Source organism: Trichosurus vulpecula, chromosome 2 (genome assembly GCF_011100635.1).
Source record: "Trichosurus vulpecula isolate mTriVul1 chromosome 2, mTriVul1.pri, whole genome shotgun sequence".
NCBI lineage: Eukaryota > Metazoa > Chordata > Mammalia > Diprotodontia > Phalangeridae > Trichosurus > Trichosurus vulpecula.
Window position 1 is genome coordinate 233,898,048 of NC_050574.1, and position 25,578 is coordinate 233,923,625.

General features: G+C 40.3%; 1 protein-coding gene across 2 annotated transcripts; it reads left to right on the plus strand.

Annotated features, from left to right (window-relative positions):
- PLEKHA3 (pleckstrin homology domain containing A3) lies at window positions 1-25,578 on the plus strand. 2 transcript variants are annotated; one of them, XM_036744728.1, is made up of 8 exons: window positions 1-344; window positions 7,370-7,486; window positions 13,714-13,869; window positions 15,039-15,175; window positions 16,519-16,683; window positions 17,716-17,759; window positions 19,961-20,073; window positions 24,633-25,578. In XM_036744728.1, exons 1-8 carry the CDS (start codon window positions 305-307, stop codon window positions 24,758-24,760), a joined length of 900 nt encoding a protein of 299 aa, XP_036600623.1. In that variant the 5' UTR covers window positions 1-304; the 3' UTR covers window positions 24,761-25,578. The 2 variants fall into 2 exon arrangements, with proteins under 2 accessions (XP_036600623.1, XP_036600624.1); XM_036744729.1 differs by lacking the exon at window positions 7,370-7,486 and having other exon boundaries at window positions 2-344.

The window sequence follows — 25,578 nt, forward strand, 5'->3', positions numbered from 1 at the left end:
GCAGCTGCCGGCGGCGCACGCTCAGGCTCCGGCTCGCCCACAGCCCGCAAGCCCCGGCGGGGAATGACGAGGCCGGCGCCCGGCTGCTGCCCAGCCGCTGCTGTCCGGGGCCGGGGCCGCGCAGATATTCCCGGCGGGGGGAGCCCCCTCCACAGGGGCTGACTGTGTTCGCGGCCGCTCCCGCCCCGGCTGAAGGCGCAGGCCCCGGGGAGGGGCAGCCGGAGCGGGAGCAGCGGCGCCCGGAGAGGAGGAGGCCGAGCTCGGGGCGCCCGCGAGGAGGATGCCCGGCGCCGGGCCCTGAAGGATGGAGGGGGTTCTGTACAAGTGGACCAATTATCTCACAGGTATCGAGGGGCGTCAGGGAGGGCCGTGGCGTGTGTGTGTGTGTATGTGTGTGAGAGAGAGATGGGTGTGCTTCTAGGAGAAGAGCGTTGTGTAACGTGTGTGATGAGCGTGGTCTTAGGAGGAGAATGTTGTGAAGCAAGCATGTGTGTGTGCATGTATGATGGGGAGAAGAGTGCCTGTGTGCGTATGTGTGTGTGTAATAGGTGAATGTTGTGCATATGTGTATGATGGTCTTAGGAGAAGTGTTGTGGAGCGTGTGTGAATGTGTGTATTAGGAGAAGGGTGTTGTGAATATGTGTGTATGACGGGATATGGTGTTAGAAGGGTGCTGTGAAAGGTGTGGGTATGTGTGTATGACGGGATATGGTGTTAAGAGAAGAGTGTTGTGAAGCGTGTGTGTGCGCGTGTGTGTGTGTGTGTGTGTGTGTGTGTGAGAGAGAGAGAGAGAGAGAGAGAGAGAGAGAGAGAGAGTGAGATGAGTATGGCCTTAGGAGAAAGGGTGTTTCGAAGCAAGCGTGTGGATGTGTATGATAGGGTCTGCTCCTAGGAGAAAAGGGGACGCCAGTCTTGGAAGCCCCATGGGGAAAGTAGATTAAATTGTGGGCGCGTCCTTCTCATCCTTGAGTTCCCCAAGTCAGCCTGCCTTGGTTTTCCCCAAACCCCTCCGTCCCCCTCTCCCCTTCCCTGCCGTTATGATGCAAGCCCCATTGTTCATCCCTTTAAAAAACTTCAGTCTTCTTTAGCAACGAGGTACCCCGCCCCCCAAAGTGTGTGTCTATGCTTGAGTGCGGGGGTGGTGAAGGCGGGGATCTGGGAGTGTGGAAGGTGGTGTAAGTGGTACTCTTTTCTGGCTTAGAACCTCTTTGCCTCTGTTTTTTCCTTTTGTCATTCCTGTCTAGCCCATTAGTCAGCCCCCATTCGCCTCCCCCTCCCTGCTGTTTAATGTTTGTCTTCTCTGTTTTATTTCCTAGTAAACCAGGGGAGAAGTTCCTTGGGGGAGAGGTGACTGATTGCTACCTCTTCTGTCTTAATTGTTATTCCTCTTCTCTACGTCTTCCAAAGGAAGACTGATATTTTGTCATTTTGGTAATGTTTGAATCATCTGGATGTGTTGTGCTGTTTTGTTTGTATTTAAAAAAACAATTTTTGACAACCTCGAATAAACCATATGAAATACCTTTAGTATTACAAAAAAACAAAAACAAAACCCAACAAAAATAAACCTCCCTCATTTAAGCTTTTAAAGGTTTCAGTAGCCTTGAGTTGGGAGTTGTTTCCTTAAGCATCCTGTAGAATAAGGATCTCTTTTTAATGAGGCATTAGTTTATTCTTTTAATTCTGGCCTCTAACTAGACTTTCAATCAGGGCCACATACTAAAGCAAACTGATTAGTTTCAAACAAGAGGTTGGGAGAGGGAGGGGCTTTCCTGAATGAAACTGAATTGAATAAATAAATGCCTAGAAATGCCATTTAGTAGAATAGGGAGGCCAGCAGGTGTGTGGATTGTTTCTAGGTATTTAAAGAATTTTCTAGATACTCTATACTAACCTTAAAATGAAATGGATTTGAAGTTTGCAATCGCTTAATTTTGATTTAATATCCATTTTTTCTTCTTTCTGGGTAAATAAAAAGCATTAAGTTCTTTGGTAATCTTGTGCCATCCAAAGCTCCTGTGCCTCTAATCTTGTGTTAAGTCTGTGTATCTCTGCACTGAGCTCGGATTGCTCTAAATTAGATAGGCATATGCCATCATTGGAAGGTGAAGGCTGGATTTATACCCAAATTTGTAGTGTGTATTTTATTCTCCTTTAAGAGCCAAGCTATTAACATCTAAAAGAAATGTTTCTTTTAATAGCAGATATTTTCCAAACAGCTCCATGGAACAGTTGGGCTGTTTGAATGTAAGTAACTATGTGGTTGAGATGCAAAGGTTTTCCTTCTTTGCAACAGAAGGGCAGAGCACAGCTTAATCTGAGTTATCTGGTACTGGGGCCTGAAGTGTCAGAGCTGGTTACATTCTCCAGGCTTTAGAAACCACTTAATGCAGAGTTTCCTAGCAAACTCTAATTGAGATGAGACGTAATTTAGTAACCGACAGTAAGTATGTCCTGACTGGTCATTTCTCTCATCTAATCTGGCACCAAGCACAGTTGGTTGATTTCTAAAACCACAAATGTTTTAATGTTTTCATCAGATATTCCAAAATATCTAAGTAAAATTCTAATACATAACATGGAAATTTGCTGAAACTTTATCTGATGTTTGGTAGAGTAGGATTCTTTTTAAAAAAACTGTTTCAGGTTACCCTTTGTCAGACTATTCTGTATATAACTAAAAATATTTCATATACTGACATTGTTATTTATAAATGCTTTTCGATGGGGTAGGGTTTGATAATGTTTCTTAAGTTTCCTCGAGTTAAAAAAAAATTGTTCTTTCTAAAAAATTGGATAGGGAATCCTTCTTCCATCTGCATATTTATGTAGTCCTCTCTAGCGAATGTTCATTAGGAATGTCACATTAAGTATTGTCTAAAATAGTTAAGAGGTACAATTAATACACAATACACTGAACCTAGAGATTAGTAGTTTCAGTAGGACCATAGTTGTATCTGCTGTAAGGTCTAAGGAAATCACTTTAATGGCTATATCTGCTTTTAGTAAAATAGTGCACTTGTATGTTAGTAACAGTACACATTTGCAGTAGGCTCAAGGCACATGTTCTTTGGCACACTCCGATGTCCCAGGACAAAAATGAATTTACTTTAGTATTTCTCCAATTGTTTACCCTCTTCTTTTCCTGGGGCCCTTGTTGTTGCTTACATCCACCCAAGACTCATCAAGAATAGCTATTCAAATTGACTAGGCAAGTTGAAAAGGACAGAGCATGTTTGCATTGCTTTAATGCATCAGTCCAGTCCAAACCAAAAGCATCTATTAAGCGCTCAATATCTGCATGCATGTGTCAACATGATAATACTATTGTGAATAGGCCTGTGCCTCATTGAAGGTATTTGGGATAACTGAAGATTGTGCATTTAAGCTTTTTCTGTTATCTCAATAGGAATTTTTTTGTGTGCTTCCTTGATTTCTTAAGTAGTTTATATACTGAACACAAAATTAACCTTTTCTTAATGTCTCTAGGCTAGCCATTATGACCATCAATTATTACTGTACTGGCTTTCAGCTCAATTCTGCTCTTAGAAGCTATTGAGAGAAAAAAAAAAGAAGCTATTGAGATGTGAGCTCTTTGTTCCTAGACTAAAATGGCTCTTAACTAGTATCTTTTTTGAATTCTGTGGTCTGTTTTTTTATAATTTTTCTTCTTAGATTTCATTTATGGGTTTCACCCAATTTTTTTTTTCCTACTGCTACTTCTAGGACACCTGTGTCTTTCTAAAGTGTGCTATATTCTGGGAAACTAGATAGTCAAGTTTGGGTCTTGTTTTTAGACTATTATCTAAAATGTGACAAATGTTTATGTGAGAGCAGGAGTGGCCTTTTCAGCAATGAAATATATGAGCTTTGTTGTATCTAGAGGTGCAAATAGCCTGGGCTTTGGAAAATGCTACACTGAGCATGACTTTTAGGATTTTAGATAGTATTTGGAGCTGGAAGGAACTTTTCAAGATCATCAGATTCAACAACCTTATTTTATAGATGAGGAAACAGAACAGAGAGATGTTTGTTTTTATATAATTATATTTGTGCACTATGGACTTGTTGGTTGACACAGTGGCATGATCTCCATTTTCTCTCCCCTTAAAAAATGTTTTATTTTGATACTTTTTGTTTTTATATGTTAGTAATTTTACTTAACCACCAACCCCTCCCTACCTTCTGAACTCTGCTCTGTAGAAAGGATAAGAAGTCATAGATTTATAGAGGTAGAAAGGAGAGATCCCAAAGGCCATTATATAGTTCAGTCCTCTCATTTTATTGTGGAGGAATTGAGGCCAGGAGAGGTTAAGTGACTTGCCAAGATAGCATAGGAAGGAGGCAGGATTTGAACTCAGTTCTTCCTAACTTGAAGGCCAACATTCTAACCGCTTTTCAGTCATATCTGACTCTTTGTGACCCCATTTGGAGTTTTGGCAGAGATGCTGGAGTAGTTTGCCATTTCCTTCTCCAGCTCATTTTACAGATGAGGAAACTGAGGCAAATAGGGTTAAGTGACTTACCCAGGGTCACATAGCTACTAAGTGTCCGAGGCCAGATTTGATCTCAGGAAGCCTGACACTCTATCCACTGCACTACCTACCTGCCCCAGTTCTAACCACTGTACCAGCATTAAGCAAAATCAGACGTAGAAACTGAATCTGATTACATCTTGTTGGTGCCATCTCACTTCTCTCTTGAGAAGAGCCTTCCCTGCTGCTGGTATGGTTTATAAGGTACAAAGTGTGGCATCTAAAACCCTTTCCTGTGGGAGCATCAGCCATCAGTGAGATGAGATGCCACTTGCCTAAAGACTCAGGGGTGAGATTGGGGGTGTTTGTTCTTACCTTTTGTTAATTGGTGTCTGGCTGGCCCTGGGAGAAAAAAAGTTCTTACCACATAAGTAACTAAGCTAACCAAGATTTGAACTTCTTCCGTTTTTTACATATTGATACTTTTTTTTTGCTGGACACTTGGAAGATCTGTACTGTGTTCTGCTTTAATAGTCACAGAGTGATCAGGAACAGGCAGACTGCCTATAGATTAAGAATGGGCTTGATGAACGTCTAGGGAACACAGTGCCCTCAACTTTCTCATCTGGAATGGAAACAGGAGGGAGTTGGGGGCAGAGGGAAACTGTGCTTCACTTCAGCAGTTTTTCCTCCTGGCCTGAGATCTAGTAGCTGTGTACCCTGGAGGTGCTCAGTAAATATTAATTGAGTGAATATATTAGGAATCTGGCTTCAGGGAAAGAAAGGGGTATTCTTAGTCTTTTATTTGGGATTTTGGATCCTATAGGCTCTGTCCACTTTCTCCCTATTATTTACTTGCTGCTGACCAAGACTGGAGAAAGTCACCCAAACTCCTGGAGTGGATTCACTACAGATTAATGCTATCTAATCTCAGTTGGGTCCTCACTGCAAAGTGGTGGTTTTTCTTGTTGGCTCTTACACTTCTCATCGAGGCTCTTCCAACCTTCCTTTCTCTCCTTAAGCCTCCTACACCACCCCATCCTAGCTTCCTTTTAGCAGAAGATTTTGCCACAGACCTTAGTGAGAAAGTAAGCCATCCACCACTTTGAGTTCCCTCTTTCCCCCTATTCTACGTTCAAAACCCCCTCACATTATCAACTGTTCTCTTCTTTATGTTTGCCTCTCATGAAGAGGTGGCTGTTTGCTGTAAGAAGACCAACACCTTTACATGTGCCCTTTATCCCATCCCCTTCTGAGTCTTCTGGCATTCCCCTCCCTGTCATATTCCTAAATCTTAATCTAGCTATTTACTCATTCTCTGCTGCCTATAAAAGTGCTTCAGTCTCTACTCCTCTTAAAAACTTTCACTCGTTTTTATGATTCTGTCAGACTATCTACAGGGGTGTCCACTAAAGCTTTAAACTGCACTAAAACTCTTGGGACACCCTGTAGATATTTCCTCCCTTTTGCAGCAAAGTAGAAAAAGCTGTTTATGCTTCTTGCTTCCTTTTCCTCTCCTGTCATTCCTCAGTCTCTTGCAGTCTGGCTTCTAAACTGAACTGAAAATACACTCAAAGCCTACCAGGGATCTCTTGATTGTTGGATCTGATGACCTTTTCTCAGTCTTCATCCTTGACCTCTCTGTAGCTTTTGACACTGCTGAACCTTCCCTTTTTTCTTTATATTCTTTCTTGTGTTTTTGTAACACTTCTTGGTTTCTCCTTCTACCTGTCTGGCTGTTACTTCTCAGGCTTCTTAGCTTGCTCATCATGCATTTTTAATCCCCTAGCTGTGGATGTCCTCCAAGGCTCTTGTCCAGGGTGGCCTTCTTTTTCCTCTTGGAGCTATCATCAGCTCCCCAGAGTTCACTTATCAGTGGCTCCTTATTACCTCTAGGATCCCCTACAATGTCTTCTGTTTGGCATCTAAAGCCCTTCATAGCCTGTCCTCAGTCTAGTTTTCTTGCCTTCTTAGACAGTACTCTCTCTCTCTCTCTCTCTCTCTCTCTCTCTCCCTATATATATATATATATATATATATATATATATATATATATATGCACCTTCTGGTCTGCTCAGTTGTCAAGCCCTAACCCCCTCAGATTACTATTTTCTGATTACTCATCTAGGTATTTATTTCCCACTAGGGTTCCTTGAGGGCAAGAATTGTTTCATTTTTGTGGGTCTTAAGCACCAATGTAGTGAGTGGATGACACATTTTTTTGACCACTCTGTGATTTAATTTTTTTTAACTGGTCCTGTGATTTCGTCGGTGTCAGGAGGGTGCTTCCTCTGAAGAGCTTCCTCTACGATAGTTGACTTCGTTGTCTTAAAGTGTTTCTTGGGACTCTGAGAAGCCAAGTGAGTTGTTCAAGGCCACAGAATCAATATAGGTCAGAGATTGGACTTGAATGCGGGTCTTCTTGACTCGAAGGCCAGCTCACAGTCCACTACACAACACTGTCTCCTGCCTCTCATATATTAGTACTTAATATATTTGTTGAATGTATGAATAAAAGAATATCCTAACCTGGCTGGATTTTAGGTGTGGACGTGTCAATAGAGGGTGTGCTGTGAGACAAGGCATATTGTTCAAATAAATGTATCAGTAAGCAGCAGACTTGTAGACTGTTATTTCAAAAAATTTACATATATTCCTGTACTCATCCTGAGATTTCACAGAAATCTTTCAACTAGGGAGAGGAGAAATGGGTGGACATACCTAAGCAAAATTGGATCATATAAAATGTAGTTGGTAAAACTGTGTTAACAGAGCCCCCCCCCAAAAAAATGATTGATTTAAAACCAAATAACTGCCAGCAGTATCTTTCCAAGGTGAAAATGCTTTCTTCCCTCACTTCCCCACTAACATTCTGCTATTTGTGCTCCCTCTAGGTTGGCAACCTCGATGGTTTGTTTTAGATAATGGGATATTATCCTATTATGATTCACAGGATGATGTGTGCAAAGGGAGCAAAGGAAGCATAAAGATGGCAGTTTGTGAAATTAAAGGTAAGAGAGCAATTAAAATTAGAAGAAAATTTAAGTCAGCAAGTAGAGGAAGAATTGGGCTTCTATGTATCCAAAAAGTTGAGAAAACCATCCAATTCATATGGCATTTAGGGAGTATTCTTGTACCAGTTTTTTCCCTACCAAAAAAGGCATTCCTAAACATAGTTTTTGTTGCTTCTCCATTTATCTAGAATGGAAATTCCAAATGCATGGTACAATCTTTCCACTAAATTGGTTGCCTTGTCCGAGAAGGACTCTATAAAAGTAACATTTTTACATCCACTGGGATTCTGCAAGTTGTCTTCCATTGTCAAAAGGCATCTTAAAAGTTCAAAAGGTGAGCCCTAGGAGATGGGCGATTTCCCTTATTAATGTTTTGAAGTAGTCTGCCAACTAGAGTGAGCACCTGTTTGGAATGCAGTAATAAAAACCTTTTTGAATGGTACACATTCTGGAGGAGAGATGATGTATTTGATCGTGCTGAGAAAAAAAATGTATGGATTATTCACTTCATTTTGATGTGTAGGAGTGGAAGGGTTGAGTGATTGTGAGGTAAGTGATTGTGAAAAGTATTGGGTTCTCGTTGGAAAAATGGGAAGGAAAAGCTACCCTAGCAAGAGATTAGCACTATAGGTGATACTGGGATGCTCTGATGGATATGTGATCTCCTCCACGGGGTCCTCTTTCCGTGGTACAGACTGCATCTCATCCATGCCCTTGTCATCACTGTAATGCATTCTTTTCCATGTTCTTCCTCAAGTCTTCCCAAGAGAGTCCACTCGACATATGGAGCCTTCCTGTAGATTTACAGAGGAGGTTAAATGGCCTAGCTGGTAAGAGTGCGCTCCTTAGACTAGGGAAGAACTGGGTTCAGATCCCACCTCAGACACTTACTAGGCTTCTGACCTTTCATAAGTCACTCAACCTCATGGGCTTTAGTTTCCTCATATGTAAAAAGAGAGGTTTGGATTTGATGACCACTCAGCTGCCTTCCAGCTCCAAATCTCTGATCTTGTGATCTCTTGACATAGTGGGTACCAGTGTGAATGGCAGTCTTTCTTTTAGTTAGTTATCCCTCACTCTCATGTGACCAGCCCACCTCCTCCTTCAGTCACAGATTTCTCTGATGTTGCTCTCTTTTATGCAGTCCTTGGTTGGTGGTGTACTTCATCCTCCCACACCCACTCTGTGACTCTCTATTGCCCTTTGAATGACCTGGAACTTTCAAAGACTGTGGTGTTAACATCAAACAAAAGAATATTGATGTCAAAAAGATGGGCTTTAGTGGCAAGAGGAAGGTTTTGGCCATTTAAAAAGCCCTGTGTGCTTGTAGCTATTAAGTTAATGTTTATAGGTGATCTACCCTCCCCCGCCTCTTCCTCTGTGCTGCCACCATCCATGTCAAGCGGGAGGTGGCCTTACTTTCCCTTTCATGGGTTGTCATAGTCTAAGAATTCGTCACTGCTTGGCCCAAGGACGAGGTGATAAGCCCCTCTGTACTAAACCAGGCTCTTCCTGGGAAAGCAGGCACTCCAGAGGCTTTCCGGTGTGGTTGAAGCTGCCTGAGCTTGAACCCTGCTGAAATAGCCTTCGAGAGCCTTAGGGTGCTTCCATGCTCCAGTGAGGCATCAGATCAGGGATCTGGTCATACTAATAATAACCTCTTTTTATAGCGCACTTGGAAGTTTTCACACTGCTTTGTACGTATTCTCTCATTTGAGCCCCACAGCAACCATGTACTCTGGGCATTTTTCCTTCCCACATTATAGAGGAGGAAACTAAAGCTCAGATGAGAGTTTGCGTGACTTACTCATGATCACTCAGGTAGTAAGTTAGAGGGCAGCAGGGACCATGTCATGTGAGATGATTATTGGTAGCAGGGGCTGGGTGAGAGGAAGAAATAAGAAAGGAAACAAGCATTTATTAAACAACCATTAATTTTTGCCAGGCACTGCACTAAATGCCTTATAAATGTTATTTCACGGGATACTCACAACAACCCCGGAACATAGGTGCTCATATTGCCAGCATTTTACAGAGCAGGAAACTGAGGCAGACAGAAGTTACTACCTTGCCCAGTTAGTAAGTGTCTGAGGACAAATTTGAACTCAGATCTTCCTGACTTATGAAAAACTAGGACTCTATACACTTCACCACCTAAGTGCCTCTGGTAAATAAAAAGGAACTATAAAAAGCTTGGGGTGAGTATCCTTAAACACTTGCTTGGTCTGTCCCCTCTGTGATTAGGGAAGTATATTCAGAGTGTATTTGTAGTAGTGACTGTGGGGGTGTTGGAGAAGGATAGATTGTTTGACATGCAGGAGTATCGGGGGGTTAGGTGAAGGGAGGAAAGGAAGTACAGGTTCTTGCATGCACAAGTTAATCCTTTGAAAGGATGGTATCTAAAATTATAAGGTGAAGTACAGAAGAAACCCTTCATAACAGAGAGCTCTTCATTACATGGATTTGTATAGAGCATCATATGTTTGGAGCTAGAGCTAGGGACCTCGGAGATTGGTTAGTGTAATTCCCTCATTTTACAGATGAAGAAACCAAGGCCCAAAGAGTAAATGACTTGTCCAAGTTACACATGGATAGATTAAGTAGCAGAGTTGAAATTCAAACCCTTTTGACTGGAGTCAAGTACTTTCTCTACTGCATCACGATTACAGGCGTGCCTTGTTTTATTGTGCTTCATAGATATGCATTTTTTACAAGTTGAAGGTTTGTGGCAACCCTGCATCGAGCAAGTCTGTTGGTGCGTTTTTCCAACAGCATGCGTTCACATCTCATCTTTGTGTCACAAACGGTTCCAAAAAAGTGAAAACTTGTTACCGTTGAGAATACTCAAAAGATTATGCCATGAGGGTATCTTCAAAAGAAGCATTCCAAAGAGAAGTGCTATTCTCACTGGAGGTATACATTCTACTTTGAATCTTATAAAACACCTTGTTAAACAATCTAATTAAAAAAATCTATGTTACCTTAATTGCACCATATGCTGGGAAGTCAGTATAGAATATAGCCCATGAGACAGGTTTTATTTTTATTTTTATTTTTTTTGGAGTGGAGAAGGCAGGGCAATTGGGGTTAAGTGACTTGCCCAAAGTCACACAGCTAGTAAGTGTGTCAAGTGTCTGAGGTCGGATTTGAATTCAGGTCCTCCTGACTCCAGGGCCGGTTATCTACTCACTGCGCCACCTAGCTCCCCCGTGAGACAGGTTTTAGCTTGTTCTCCAGCACCATCAATGTATATTTGGGCTTCTCTTGGAATTTTAGGGAGTAGGATTGAATTTAAAGCTCATGATTGAAACTCTAGAAGCCAGAATGTACCCTAAGGATCCTTAGTTTCATCATAATGGCACACTCTCTTTCTGTTCCTCATACAGCATACCCTGTCTCTATCTCTGCCCATGTGCCAGGCCCTCTACCAAGTGTTGGGGATTTGAAGGAAAGGGAAGAACAGTCCATGCTCTCAAAGAGTTCACAGTTAATGGAGGAGACAATTTGCAAACAACTTTGTACAAACAAGATACATACAGGATAAATTTGGCCATAATCTCATAGGGGAAGTTCTAGTATTTTTGGGAATTAAGAAAGGCTTCTTGTAGATGGTGGAATTTTTGAACTCAGGATTTAGATTCAGGAAGACTGGGTTCAAATCCTGCCTCAGATACTTACTACTTGGTCCTAGGTGAGTCACTTAGCTTCCCGATGTCTCAGTTTCTTCATCTGTAAAATGGGGATAATCATAGCACCTACCTCCCAGGGTAGCTGTGAGGCTCTAATTAGTTAACATATGTAAAGTGCTTTGCAACCTTAAAACTCTACATAAATGCTGACTGTTTATCATCATCATCATCATCTTAGCTTGGACCTGAAGGAAATCAAGGAAGCCAGGAGACAGAGATAAGGAGGGACAGAACTTCAGGCCCAAAGGACAGCCAATATGTATACATGTTGTTTCCCTGATAGAATGTCAGCTCTTTGAGGGCAGAGACCGTTTTGTTTTTGTATCCCCAGTGTCTAACACATAGGAGGCCCTTAATAAATGCTTATTGATTGGTGGTTGTGACTGGCCTTCTTTCAGAATGATAAAGTCCTATTTACTCTGTAGTCATCACAACAGATAGAATCATAACAAGGCAGCTCAAGTCTGGCCCCCTCCACCAAGCCATTTCTGACCTTCTGATTCATTCTTCTTTCTTCCTTCTCAGTACATATTCCACCTACAATTTTAAATAATGGTTTCATGAGGTACAGTTTTCTTTCTTAAAAGTACGCGATTAACGTGCTTTGAAGGCAGAACATGTTTTGTTTTTTGTTAGTTTTTGTACCTGACCCTAAAGTTAATGCAATGCTGGGCACACAGCAGAGAAGAAATACTTGTTGCCTGAATAGCATGGGAGATAGAACATCAGTTTTCCAGTCAAGGCATTAAGGCTGTTTGCATGCAGTGACCCTGGGAAGGATTCTAAGAAAGGCTGTGTGGCCTAGGGGAAAGAACACTGAATGTGGAGTTGGGCAAGGCCTGGGCTTGAATCTCATTTCTGCTGCTTAGAATTACAAATGTAGCACTCGGAGCCAGGGAGCATTTAATCCGAATATCCTTATTTTATGGAAGAGGAAACTGAGATAAAATGAATTCTCCTGGGTCATATGAGTTGTAAGTGGCAGAGTCAGGATTTGAACCCAAATCCTTTGATCCCACTTGACTTTTCTGACTCTTGCCTGTAATGTGGAGATAATGAAAGTTGTAGTACTTATTTACCGATAGATGTCGAGGCCTTCTAGATTCTTCTGTTTGTGAGTGACTTTGTGCTGATTATATCAAGCCCTGGAATATTATAAAATTTCCTAAATGAGATGAAAAGTCATTCAAAAGAATATGGCGTAACTATTCACATATGAGAAACCAAGTGGATGATGAATGTCTGCTGTCAGGACTATGATGTGCAGTTAGGTGGACGGTTCAGAGCCAATCCCATTACCTTAGGATTACAGTACATATATCTTTGGACAGATCCTGTAGCTATATAGTCAGTTGAGCCTAGAATTGAATAGGAAGAAAAGATGGGGAGCTGCATGGCACTTGGGAAACTGCATGTTGTTTTCAATGACCCCAGGTTTCTCCTTAAAACAGACCTTTTCCTTTTCACAGCAGTGTTTTGGGTGATACTGTATATCTATGAATCATGGAAGGCCATAATCTCTGAGGAATCTAAGTTACAATCAGTCAGTAAACATTTATTAAGCATCTACCATGTAACAGTCACTGTGCTAAACTCTGGGGATACAAATACAAAAAGGAAAGACAGTGTCTGCCCTCAAGGAGCTCACAGTCTAATGAGAGTAAGGTAACACACAAAAGGAGGATGAAGAACATGGTGGAGAAATCCAAAGGAGAGTGCAGCTGGGTAGGAAATGAAGAGGTGGCTGGCCCGGGCCCTCCTTATAGGGGGGCTTTGGAGCTCAGCACCCTGCCTTCAAGTCAGAGGGACAGAGGGTATTGATTAGGTGTGAATATCAAGGCTAACTTGATATTGCAGAATAATGAGTTTTCTCAATGATGGTTCCCCAGGAGGCACAACAGAGAAGGCAGAGGAGTGTAGCTGGTGGAAAATGAGGAGATGATGGCTAGAGCGTAGAGGAGAGATGCATTCTGGGTGTGAATAGGCTGCAGCACAATAAGAATGATAAATTGCATGCTTGAAGCAGTGTAAAAGGTGTTATCAAAGGGATGCATGCAACAGGAGGTGGGCCACTCATATCATGACAAGGAGAGTTAACCGACAGACAGGTACGGGAAGACCAACTGAGATAACAATACAGGCAAAACACTTGCTAAACCTTACAGCGCTGTATAAATGTCAGTTATCAACATGACTTTCATTAGTGTTGGCTAATCCTTAGGGGCCAGATCTAGAAAATGAGTAAATGGAGCCAAGGAGGTCAGAGGGAGGGAGCGCTGCAGGATAGGTCAAGAATGCTTCTTCCTCAGCCTCCAGTTTCTTCTTGGTTCATATTTCTCAGTAGTTCTCTCCTGCGGTCACCTCAGGTTGGCCAGCCTGGCCGAAGAGTGGCCAAGATGTGGTGGGGAGAGTTTCTCCGTACTTCTTCCCTGTCCAAAGCCAAGAGCTTTGTGCCGCCTGAGTCAGTTTGTTCCCAGAGGCACAACTGTGTTCTCATTTATTTCAGCTCCCAATGTTTCTTGTTCTCACTCACAGTCCACCCGGCAGACAATACAAGAATGGAATTAATCATTCCAGGAGAGCAGCATTTCTACATGAAAGCTGTGAATGCCGCTGAGAGGCAGAGGTGGCTAGTCGCTCTGGGCAGTGCGAAAGCTTGTTTGACTGACACTAGAGCAAAAAAGGAAAAAGGTATCGAAAGATAAATATGGCTTTTGTCTTATTTATCTCTTTGTCTGTGTCTGTCTATCTATTCCCCCACCTCCCCAATCGAATTGAGTCTTATGGTGTGGTGGTGGCTAGGTTCTTGCAGGGTGTACCAGCTGGGGAGGGGGGGTGGTAACCACTGGAAGGTTCTGCTAAGTTAGAAAAGTTTCAAATGTTGTCTCAGGGGCAGACACCCAGCCTGGACCATTGCCAGAAAGCTGCCTTCCACAGGGATGAATTTTTATTTTGGCCATGGCAGTTCATGAAAACCATCTGCCAAGGTTGGAAGGAACATCCCCCCACCAATGAAATCTGAGATTCTTGAAGTCTTATAAATCCATTTGTAAGTTGTTTCTAAAAACTCTGGCAAGGAGACAGCCAAGGGATGAATTATTAGTGGCTTTTGGAAATGGGAAAGGACTAATTAATTCTACAGAGATTGGTGACTAGTCACTGTTCTCTGTTTTCACTGAGGATAGAACATGAGGAAATAGGCTTGAGTTTCATCAGGAGGGATTTAGGTTAGATCAGATTGGCAGATTCCACAAAACCTGTTCTGATCATCTCTGCTGAGGGCTGCTGCCAGGGGAAGGAAGTCCAACCTGCAGCTGCTTCTGACTCCCTCACCTCAATTTTGACTCTGCCCTGTGATTCAGGGGCAGTTCTATCTAGTCTGGCTGGATGCATGCCTCCTGTATTTCCCCAAACATCCTCTCCTTATGCTCTGCTTCTGGTTTAGGGGGTACTAGAAGGTGAGTAAACAGAGGTTGTAAGTGGGTGATGGGCTTGCATGGCCCTGTCAAAATGAAGGATACCATTGAATGTAGAAGCTGTGAGGACTTGAGTGGGTTTCTGAGAGTGCCATTGTAAATTATCTCAAGGGACACATCCACCATTCTTGTAGTTTGTTCTCCTGCCTTTTGAAGGTTCTTCGCCCAATTGTATTCCAGACAGATAGGTGGTTGTCTGTTTTGTATTTAAAGATCATCAGGGAATAGTTCCCCTCTGTACCCCATTTCCAGCATTTCAAAATCCTTTGCTCTAGTATTCATGCCTAGTGTCATTTTCATGATACTGTATCATTCTGTTTGCTAAAGAATATTAACAAGAATGTTAAAATGGTTCAGGCTAATGTATATTCCTTTTTCTTTCAGAAATAAGTGAAACCAATGAATCTCTGAAAACCAAAATGTCTGAACTTCGCCTCTACTGTGACCTCTTAATGCAGCAAGTTCATACCATACAAGAATTCGTCCATCATGATGACAGTCATTCATCCCCCAGTGTAGAGGTATTAAGTGTAATGTTCTATGCAGGTCTGATCAAATTTGGAGTCACCTTGTGAGGGAGATCTTTCCAATAAGAAATTGTGGGTCAGATCTACAGCAGAGCAGCAGAACATCTAAACAGTTGTCTTAATCCCATGGTTCTCATCCCCATTGGGTACTCATTCCCCGTTGGGAATCCTTTCTAATTAAGTTAAAAAAATCATGCATGTTCCCCGCATGATGGTAGCTGCATTGACATTGCATAAGTCGTTGGAACTAAATGGAGAGCAGAATGACAAGGCTTGGCATGTTGATGTCATACAATAACTGTGGACTCTAGGTTGGAGCCATAGTTTTAGACTGTACTTCCGTAGCCAAAGCAAAGCAGGATCTGTGGGGCTACATGTTTCTGTGGTGAAGGCAGATCTGCCCATGTAGACGATCTGATAATTTGGGTAAAAAATATTTTTCTACATCGTTTCTGAAAATAATCCTGAAAATTTCTTTAATATACTTTTACATTTTCCCCCCACAATATTGTTAGAAAAGTGTCAGAATTTAAATATGTAGGGTCTGGCTACTACATGGATACATATTTGCTATTTCTGTTAATTAGCACATGCTAATTCTGTGCTAATGATGTGACTAATACTGGGAGCCATGTATTGTTCTCTAAGTAGAGGGATGTTGGGGGGAGTGGCTTTTGTTTACCCCTGTATTTGTTGTAAGTAGGAATGGAAAAAGCAAGGATTAAAGAAGAGTTTTGTCTTTTTTTCCCACCTCAGTTAAGTTAAAAATATTATTAAGCACCTACTAGGTTTAAGGCTCAAGAGACAAAGAAGGTGTTTGGTCATTTGCTTTGTGTATTTGGCCCAGTAGGCCCAAGTGGCTTCCCAAGTCATTGCATGCCCCAGCCTCAAAATCAGTTTGTCGATAAAGACTCGTCAAAATTGAATTGAGATTTTTTTTTTTAGATTCTATGCATTAGGAATTAGAAAATTATTTTTGTCTATGTCAGTTTTATATAGAAATATAGAAATGATTGCCTAGAGGTTTTTCAGATCACCACTATCCTAACTAGACAGGAAAAGCATGTTTTTAAAATTTGTGAATTTAGTTTCATTCATATATTATTTATTCAAGAAGAGACAGCTATTACTTACCTATCCACAGGTTGCTGCAATTTTCTGACACCCTGTACTTGGTTGGAAGTAAAATGTTCCCTCAAAGCAGTTTTTTAAATGTATTAATTGAAGGTAATGTTTTCCTCCTCGATTGTAACGTTGCCCCTTTGAACAAGATTCATTTATGTGTCTGTAACTTTACTGACCTTGACCTTTGTATGTCTTTTGATTTTTTTTTTCAGAATATGAACGAAGCTTCATCTCTGCTTAGTGCCACATGTAACACATTCATCACCACGCTCGAAGAATGTGTGAAGATAGCAAATGCCAAGTTTAAACCAGAGATGTTTCAATTGCCTCATCCAGATCCTTTAGTTTCTCCTGTATCACCTTCACCTGTTCAAATGGTTGGAGTATTTTTCCCCTGATAGGATTATTTCACTGTTTAGAGTTAGAGGGGTGAAAACAAGTCAGTTTCAGTTTTCAGCATAGTGTCATGTGCATGTTCTGTATTCTACATAAGCACAACTGGGGAAAAAATGAAAAAACTACTTGGGGAAAGTGTCAAGCGATGTGAGCTTGCAATTTGAAATTATCTAAAATCTCTGGAACAACAAGTACATTGTTTGGCAGGGTCAATTGGTTTGTTGTCCTTTCAGGGTTGATAAACTTAGCGTCATGTGAAAGTGGGGCCCAGTAGGTAAGATAAGTTCAGAAAGGGACCTTTAATTTTGCACTAAATAGTACAGGATAATTTTCTCAAAGAGAAGAAGTTGCATTCACAATGTCCATTTCTACTAGTTTGGGAATTACCTGAAAAAAAAAACGATTTGGAGAGATTTTGCAAGGATTTTACCAAAATGTATGGTATTTCAGACCAGTGTGTTGCATAGTTGGCCAAGTTGGAGATTTAGTCCCCAAAATGGCCTGTATAGTGAGTTATTCTTCATTCAATGAATACTACTTCTCAGATTTGTGTTAGATGTAAAATGAAGCTTTAGAAATACACTTTCCAAAATTAAATCTATAAGCACATTTAAAGCAATCCCTTTGTAGCACTAAGATTGCCCCCCTAATTTTTATCAACCCAGGGAAATTATTTGGAGATTTTATGTGGATAGAGACTGGACCTGTGACTTCACTGGTATAGAGAACTCCCAGATGATGAAATACTTTCTACCAGGGGAGGCTACAGACAAGAGTTGCACGGAATGAGCAGGCACGGTTGGGTTGTAATGTGAATCATTGGAAAGAATACCCTCCCTAATAAAATCATGGCTCCCTTGGAGTACTTAATTTTTAAAAATCTTTTCCCAGCAATCTCTTTATTGAATTTGTTTAATAAAATTAAATTGGGTGATTATACTTGTAGTATTTACTTTTTTGGACTTATTTTATGTATCTTTATATCTTATTTTTATTTTCCTTTTAATTTCTAGATGAAACGTTCCATCAGCCACCCTGGTTCTTACAGCTCAGAGAGGTAAAATTGTCCTTTTTTGCTCCTCCATACTCATTCTTGCCCCATATTCTCTATACAGGGAAAGCCTACAGGATCATAGGTTTAGTGTTGTAAGGGACCTTATTCTTATATTGTTTAGTCGTTTTCGGTCATATCCAGCTCTTTGGAACCCCCTTTTTGGGGTTTTCATAGCAAAGATACTGGAATAGGTTTCCATTTCCTTCTCCAGCTCATTTTTATAGATGAGGAAACAGGCACACAGGGTTAAGTGACTTGCCCAGGGTCATGTAGTAAGTGTCTGAGTCCAGGTTTGAACTCACCTCTTCCTGACTCTAGGCCCAGCAGTCTTATCCACTGCACAACCTAACTGCTCTAGAAGGGACCTGAGAAGTCATCAGATACAACCTCATTTTATAGATGAGGAAATTGAGGTTGATGGAGGTGAAGTTGCCAGAGAAAAGATTTTTGAAAATTAAGAATCCCCAGCAGGAGTCAAGCCCAAGTCAGCCTCACTTCAAAGTCCAGTGCCCTGTCCACTACATCCCCCTGCTTCTTTTGACATTATTATGATTAGGTATGTAAAATGGCAGAGAAGCCATGCCATTATCAGCTGATGGCTTTGTGTGGTTCATCAAGGGCTGGCAAGTATCCCATGCACTAATCAGTGGGAATTTGGTTGGAGCTTCTGGTCTCTAAAGCTGAGGTGTAGCTTATTGTATCTCTTAATCATATCAAGAGGTAAAGAATGATCGCATGGTGAAAAACTGCAAAATGAGAGAAAAACTCATGGATGTTTAAAAATAAACACTAGTTAAATTGATGTCAGCAGATTTCTTTTTAGAAGTTCAGCCTTCTTGAATAACCTATTATAGTCCCAGGTTTTTAAATTGGTCTGTGCAGCAGAGGATTGTAGACTTTTAACATTAGTCAAGTTTCCTAATTTGGTTTTTTATAGTAATATTTATCCCTCAAAAATGTAAGTTGTTGGGTGTTTCATTATTCTATCCTTATAATATTTTTTGGCCTAAAGTGATCTTTCTCTGAGTCAGCTGTATGAAATGAAAATTCTAAAACAAGTATGCTAATTAAAGCTTTATTTGTCCAGCATTGTCAGGAAATGAGTCGCTCCATATAGGTACATTTTATGGAAAACTGAAGCCTCTGCCTTTTATTATTTTAAAATAAATTTTTATGATTTTTTGTTTTTACATCACCTTTGTTTCCCCCTCTATCCTTCCCCTAAAGCCTTTCCAGAGAGCCAACCTGAAAGCAAAGAATTTTTGAAAAAAAGAAAAAGATAAGAGAAAAAAATTCAGCAATTTAAGTTAATATTAAAAAATTCTGCTCTTATATGCACCTCTTACTTTTAAGTGCTAACACATCCTTTTATTTTGAACATATCTGATGAGAATTTTAATTGAATAAACATTTTGATGGGATTATTTCTATAATCTTTTTTTAACTAAGCAAAATTTATGGAACATAATTCATCTTTGATGACTTAGGGTCATTGTTAATATTAATAATCATACTTTAATAGATTGGTTCCTTGAAGCTGTTGAGTTATGCAGGTTTAATGTCTCTTCTCACCGTGCAGTGGAAAGTGTATCATCAGATTTGGAGACAGAGGACTTGGGTTTAGATCCTGGTTCTCCCACTTTCTGCCTCTATGATCTTGAGTGAATCATTTCATCGAAAAATTTCTAGGCCTTACTTTCCTCATGTTTAACATTGCGGGGTTGGCCTAAGAGATTGCTAAGGGACCTTTCAGCTCTGAGTTTAGAAGCCTCTGCTTTTATTCATCCTTTTGTCTCTACGTTGGCTGTCACTGACATCCTTCACTGATATCTCTATGTCCAAATCTGAACACTTCCCATTCCTTCTTTGCTGTTGCTTATTATTTACTGTTTCATTTGCCTGTCTATGGTTGGGAAACTAGACCGCCTGTCTTGTTCAGTCAAGAGCTTTATTTCACATAGAATTCTGAACCAAAAGACTGTGGTTGAAGGTTTTCAGAGGGCTACAGTGCCTTCTTTCAGAGAAAAGTTCTTAGATTTTGTGATGGCTATTTTCCATCCAGCTCAACTCAGAAAGCTGTTTTGGTTAGTGTGTTAACATGAAAGAGATTTCTCTTTCACTTAAAAAGAAGTCATTTAAGACTTCAATTTGGGGACATTTGAATTTTTTTAATTGTAAAGTGAATTAACTTACTTTCTTTGTAGGAGTAGTCACACTGTAAAAGAACCAGGGCCTTCACTTCACCGAATCTCCCAACGGCGCAGAAGAACCCATTCAGATACAGACTACAATGATATTCCCCCTGAAGACCCAGATAGTAAGTGGGAAGGCAGCCGTAACTGCCTTTGGATTTTATTAGCATTCTCACTGTGGGGCTCCCACATTGAGGCTGTTAAGTGAAGACACTGATTGTTATAGAACTGTTCATTTACAAGTATCTTTTTGAAATGAAAATACTTTCTGTTCCTGTTCTATGATGTTTTTTAAATTTAATAGAGAAAAAGAACAAGTCATAAAAGAGTCTCTGAAACTAAGCTAGTGAACATTCCAAGACTAGAGGAAAAAGTCTCCATTTTGGTAGCATAATCACTTGATAGATGAGGGACTGGGCTTGTGATTTCATTGGAAACTTCCTGATGAGGATGCTCTCTCTGCCAGTGCAGGTCAGCATTTTGTCTGAGATTTATTATCTTAGTCTGCCTTTATTAATTGATTGTTCACTGCCATCTCAGTCAGAGTGGTTTTCTCACTTTTATTAGTGACTTTAAAGTTTTTATCCATGAGCTTTAAAGTTTACACAGCAATTTACAAATGTCGTCTCATTTGATCCTCGTAGCAGCCCTGGGCACTATGCTGTTATTACTATTCCTGTTTACTGAGACAGAAAATGAGTGACTGGTTCAGGGTTTCTCAGCTAGTAAGCGTTTAAGGACAGACTCGAATCCAGGCTTTGCTCATTTTGGGTCCAGAGGTCTCTTCAGTGTACTAGCCAGCTTCTGTCCTTCAGTATGTGTCAGAGGCAGAACTTGGTGCACCTAGGACTTTTTGGCTCCAAGATTGATTCTCTCTCTACTATGCCCTGCTGCACGCCTCTCAGGTCTAATCAAATCATATTATTATTGGTGCTGTAATAAAGTATGTCTCTCTGCTGAATTGTAAGAACAATCTTTGCAGCCCTTTCCCAAAATTCTTGCCATATTTTGTGTCACTCATTTCCGTATTTCAACTGTAGAGGACTTGAATGATTTTCTTACAGCAACTTGGGAAGTTTAGCAGGAGTCGTTCCAGAGAATGGAAGGTTTAGTTGGAGTCACACCTGTTGGAAAGGGTGTATCCATTAATGATTGTCCACTGTCATCTTGGAAGGAAGTCTCAATTAGAGTGTCCCAGAGAGCTGTTGTTAGCTCTGTACTGTTTGTCACTTTTACCAGTGACTTGGATAAAGGCGCTGATGGTTTGCTTATTAAATTTCCAGAATAGCCAACTCATTGATTGAAATTTAATCAAGACAAACAAAGTTTTATCATTGGAATACAAAAAACTACACAAACAAAATGTGGAGGCCAGGTGGCCAGGTAACATTGTCCCAGAAAGATCTTTGGGTTTTATTGGAATGCAAACTCAGTGAGTCAGAAAAGTTAAGATGATCTTAGGCCATATTGGAGAGACAAAGCACCAAAGACTAGAGATGAACTAGACCTATTGTATTCTTCCTAATGAGATTACATTGGGAATCTTGTGCTCTTTTCTGGAAGCTATATTTTAGGAAGGATTTTGGTAAACTGGATAGCATTCAGAGGTAGGTAACCAGAATGGTGAAGAGCCTTGGTATCCTGCCATATGAAGCCCAGTGGAAGGAACTGGGTGTGTTTATCCTGAGGAATTAGGACTTCCTGGGGACATGACAACTATCCTCAAATATATGAAGGACTATTGTGTAGTTAAAAGAGTAGTTAAAAGTGGCCTGCTTGGCTCTAGACAGCAAATTGAGAAGTAGTGGTTGTAAGCTGCAAAGAGGCAAATTTTAGGCATGATGTAAAACTTCTTTAACAATTAGAGCTTTCCCAAAGTGGAATGGTTTGCCATGTGAAGTAATGGGTTTCGTTTACCAGTAACCTTTAAGCAAAGGTTGTATGACCATTTCCTTGGTAATAGTAGATGGGATTCTTACTCAAGTATGGATTGGATTAGATGTCCCTGGGTATTGGATGTTGGGGGCTTGGGGGGGGGTAGGATTGAAGGGCAAGAGGGTTTCAGCTCCAAGATTCGGAATTAGAAGAGAAAAGTGAAGGAAGAAAGTTTGAGAGGATATGTGTGAATTGGTCAGAAATTGATTGTACTGTGAGCAGTGAAGGATGGAGGAAAGGAAAGGAGCACATCATTTGTACAGCCTCTTCAAGAGAGCAGGAGGTGTGCAGTAATAGTAAGGGGGAGTACTTGGGTGAGGTAGTTCTCTGCCCATGCTATTCACCAGGTTATCACAGAGAGAAAATTATTTGTCTGAGGTCACGCATACAGTATTAGTTGTGGAGTTAGCATAAAAATCGAAGTTTGTTGATTCCTACCTCTTTTTTTTTACTGTGCTTCCTCATGTTCTTAGCTCTAAAATGAAACCATTCCATCTTTGCCACGGACATGTTTAGTAGGTGCACAGTTGAATTTGCTCCTGCTAATGCAGGCATATCCTAATGGTACATCTAGTCCTGTCAGCTCATGATTGGGCTTTAAGATCTTTATCTAAGTTTGCCTTTCAAGTCTTTTAAGTTTTATCGACCACAAATGACTCTGCTCTTAATGTTAGCCGTTTAACATTAAGCGGTGCTAAAGTTTTATGATCCAGTTATCACACAGTGTAACCTTGGTCCATCCAGCCTGTTTACATTAGTCCTTGTACCATTGCCGTGAAGCTGTTTTCCATCAGTTTTAAGAAGTTTGGTAAGGGTACTGAAATAGTGGTTCAGTTCTATGCCAAGGTCTGTTGAATCATGTATAATTCAGGTACTTCACTGATGGTATAATCATAGAATTTTACAGGTCACAGGATGAGAGATTCAGAGCTGAAAGGGGCCTTAGATCCTACTCAGTCCAGTTCCCGTCATTTACCAGATAAGGAAACTGAGTTTGGAAGAAGTTAAGTGATTTGTATAGCTGAATGCTCTAAACTTAGGTCTTCTCGACTCCAAGCCCAGCACTCTTATCTACTGCACCACCAGCTGCCCTCGGATACCAGGGTCAACTCCTCACTCAGCGCAAGCATCAGCCCTGAAGTGTGGAAACATTTCACTTTCTTTTGGACTACTTCCAGTGCCGTCCCCACTGTTTTTAGTATCCATCGATTTTATTTTTTTTTCTCCAGTTGTTAGAAGGACCAGTTTGGTACTTCTGGGACCATTTGGAAGCAATGAGATATTGGTCCCAAATGACCGTAACATCTCTGCAGGATTTTCGGTTTACCTACTCTGCCTATTATTGTTTGAAGATTATCTTCTTTGATAGAGAATGTGGAAACAAAGTCAAAATTAAATAGTTTCTGATTTCTGATTGTCATCTGTCAGAATCACACCGTTTCCCTCAAACAGTAGGTTTGGCCCTTCTTTGTTCTTCATCTTGATCCAAATATAACTTTAAAAGACTTTTTCATTGCACTTAATGGAAACCTTAGCTTCTTACTGACTTCAAACTTTGTCTCTACTTTTTGTGCCATTTTTTAACATGTGTCCTTCCTTTCATTTTTTTGTACATGCTTTTAAAAAATCTGAAATCACAATGGAACTTCCTCTGCAGCCCTGTTGTTTTCATTCCACAATGACATAATTTGTGATTGTATAGTCAAAATTTATGCATCCCAGTGACCTTTGAGCTACTTTCCATTTTAGATTCTTTAGTGATGGGATCATTCTTATCCTAATGCTGAAATTTTTGAGATCTGTTTTCCTGAAGTCCAGGATATATCAGACTCTATATACGCCTGGCTTGAGCCTTCTCTGTAGTTGAAGAGTAGATGAAGCTTTTAGCCATAGGCACCTCCTTCAGCTAACTATTGATTAATGACTCAGTAGGTGGCAGTTAGAGTGGATACCACACCAATGGGCTGTCCTTAGTTACTGGAGCTTCTGAGTAATTGGTAGGTAGCTGTTGTCATAAGCCTTCTTGCCCAAAAGGATTTTCACTTCTTGTGGTGTATAACCACTTTTTATTGGGCTCTATTGGGTTCACTGGCAGGATTCATTGGGAGCGTCAGTGGAAGACTTTGTTATGGGGATTGTAATCTAGGAGTAAAAAGGACCTCAGAGGCCATCTAGTCTAGCACACCCATTTTACAAATGAGGAAACTGGCCCAGGGAGATGACTTAGTAAGTGACTTACTCCCAAGGTCATACAGTCAGGTTTTGAACCCAGGTCCACTTACTCCAGAGGCAGTATGCTTTCCATTATATCACACAGCTTTCCTACAAGTGGTATGTAATAATCTTAACTTATGGATAAAGGATTTAAATTAATGATCTAAGTTCCCTCCAAGCTCTGAGTCCTTTAATCATATGAATTGAAGTCTAGTTTTAAATTTACCATTTTACTATATGACCCGTGTGACGTTAATTGGACTTCCTCATTTGTAAAATAGAGTTGTGCTAGATCCCAGAAGTTCTTTCCAATTCTAAAATTCTGTGATTTGACTAGGAAGTGTGCACAAAAGTGTTTTTTTTTTAAATCTTTAAAATAAAAGCAGCTTCATCCATTTGTCTAAGAGACTTAAATGTCTTTTCAGTGATCTAAAAAGAACCACGTTGGAAGCATCTAATAATAGAAAAATGAACTTAATTTTTCTTGGTCTGTATTGTAAGGGAAGTTTTAAAGTATTAATCCTTTTCTTAATAGGACCTGTTCACTGTTCAAGAAATATTCTCAATGGAGATTTGGCATCAGCAACCATTCCTGAAGAAAACAGAACCGTGTCCAAAAAAAGATCTGAATTGGAAGATGTTCTTCCATCCTTCCCTTCCTGAGGAAACTGAAGTGTCCAAATTTCTCTAAGTATTGCTATGCAAAGCTGCTGTAATTATATTGTTTATAGGGAGTAGTTTTTTCCCTTTACTTAGAAGGATTTCTCTGCACTTTATAGAATAATGTTTAAAAAAAAACCCAACAATTACAAAAAACCTTTGAAGTGTATTTTATCTTTATATAGTTTATTTGCGAGAGTATTTTCCTAATAACTTCACGATATGAATGTGCATCTCTTTCTTTGAACAAATGATGGTTTAACATTTAGGCATTTATGAGGATAAATGTAGATATTTTTTTAAAAAGTGTGAAGGACTGACGGCATTGTCAGTTTGTATTGTCGCTTATAAACATGGAACCTTTTGCACAGGTTTCGTTCTGACAGAGGTGTGAAATATTTGATTGTGCCATGGACCAACTGGTCACTTACCCCCATCAAAAATGTGTTACTGCACTGGTGGACAGTGATCACATTGTCTTCCTTGAAGAAAAAAGGAACAACTAATAATATCTTAACATATCTTTAGCCCAAGTGACATGACATATCAAGTATTTTTTTATAAAACCAGACTGTGTTATCCTTCAGATGTGGGGATGGCACTGCTGAATTGTTGATACCAAACTGTTGATATGAAGTATTTAATTTTCATTTATTTATTACTTTCTGCTGCATCAAAAAGAGAGGATAGTATTCTGATTTGTGACCAAACCAAATTTAAGATGTGCATTTGTTGTTATTTGCATTGTATGAGAAAAAGAGGTTAATGTTGCAGTGAATTTGCTCATTTTAAAACAGAAATAAAATTCTTTTTTTGTGGAA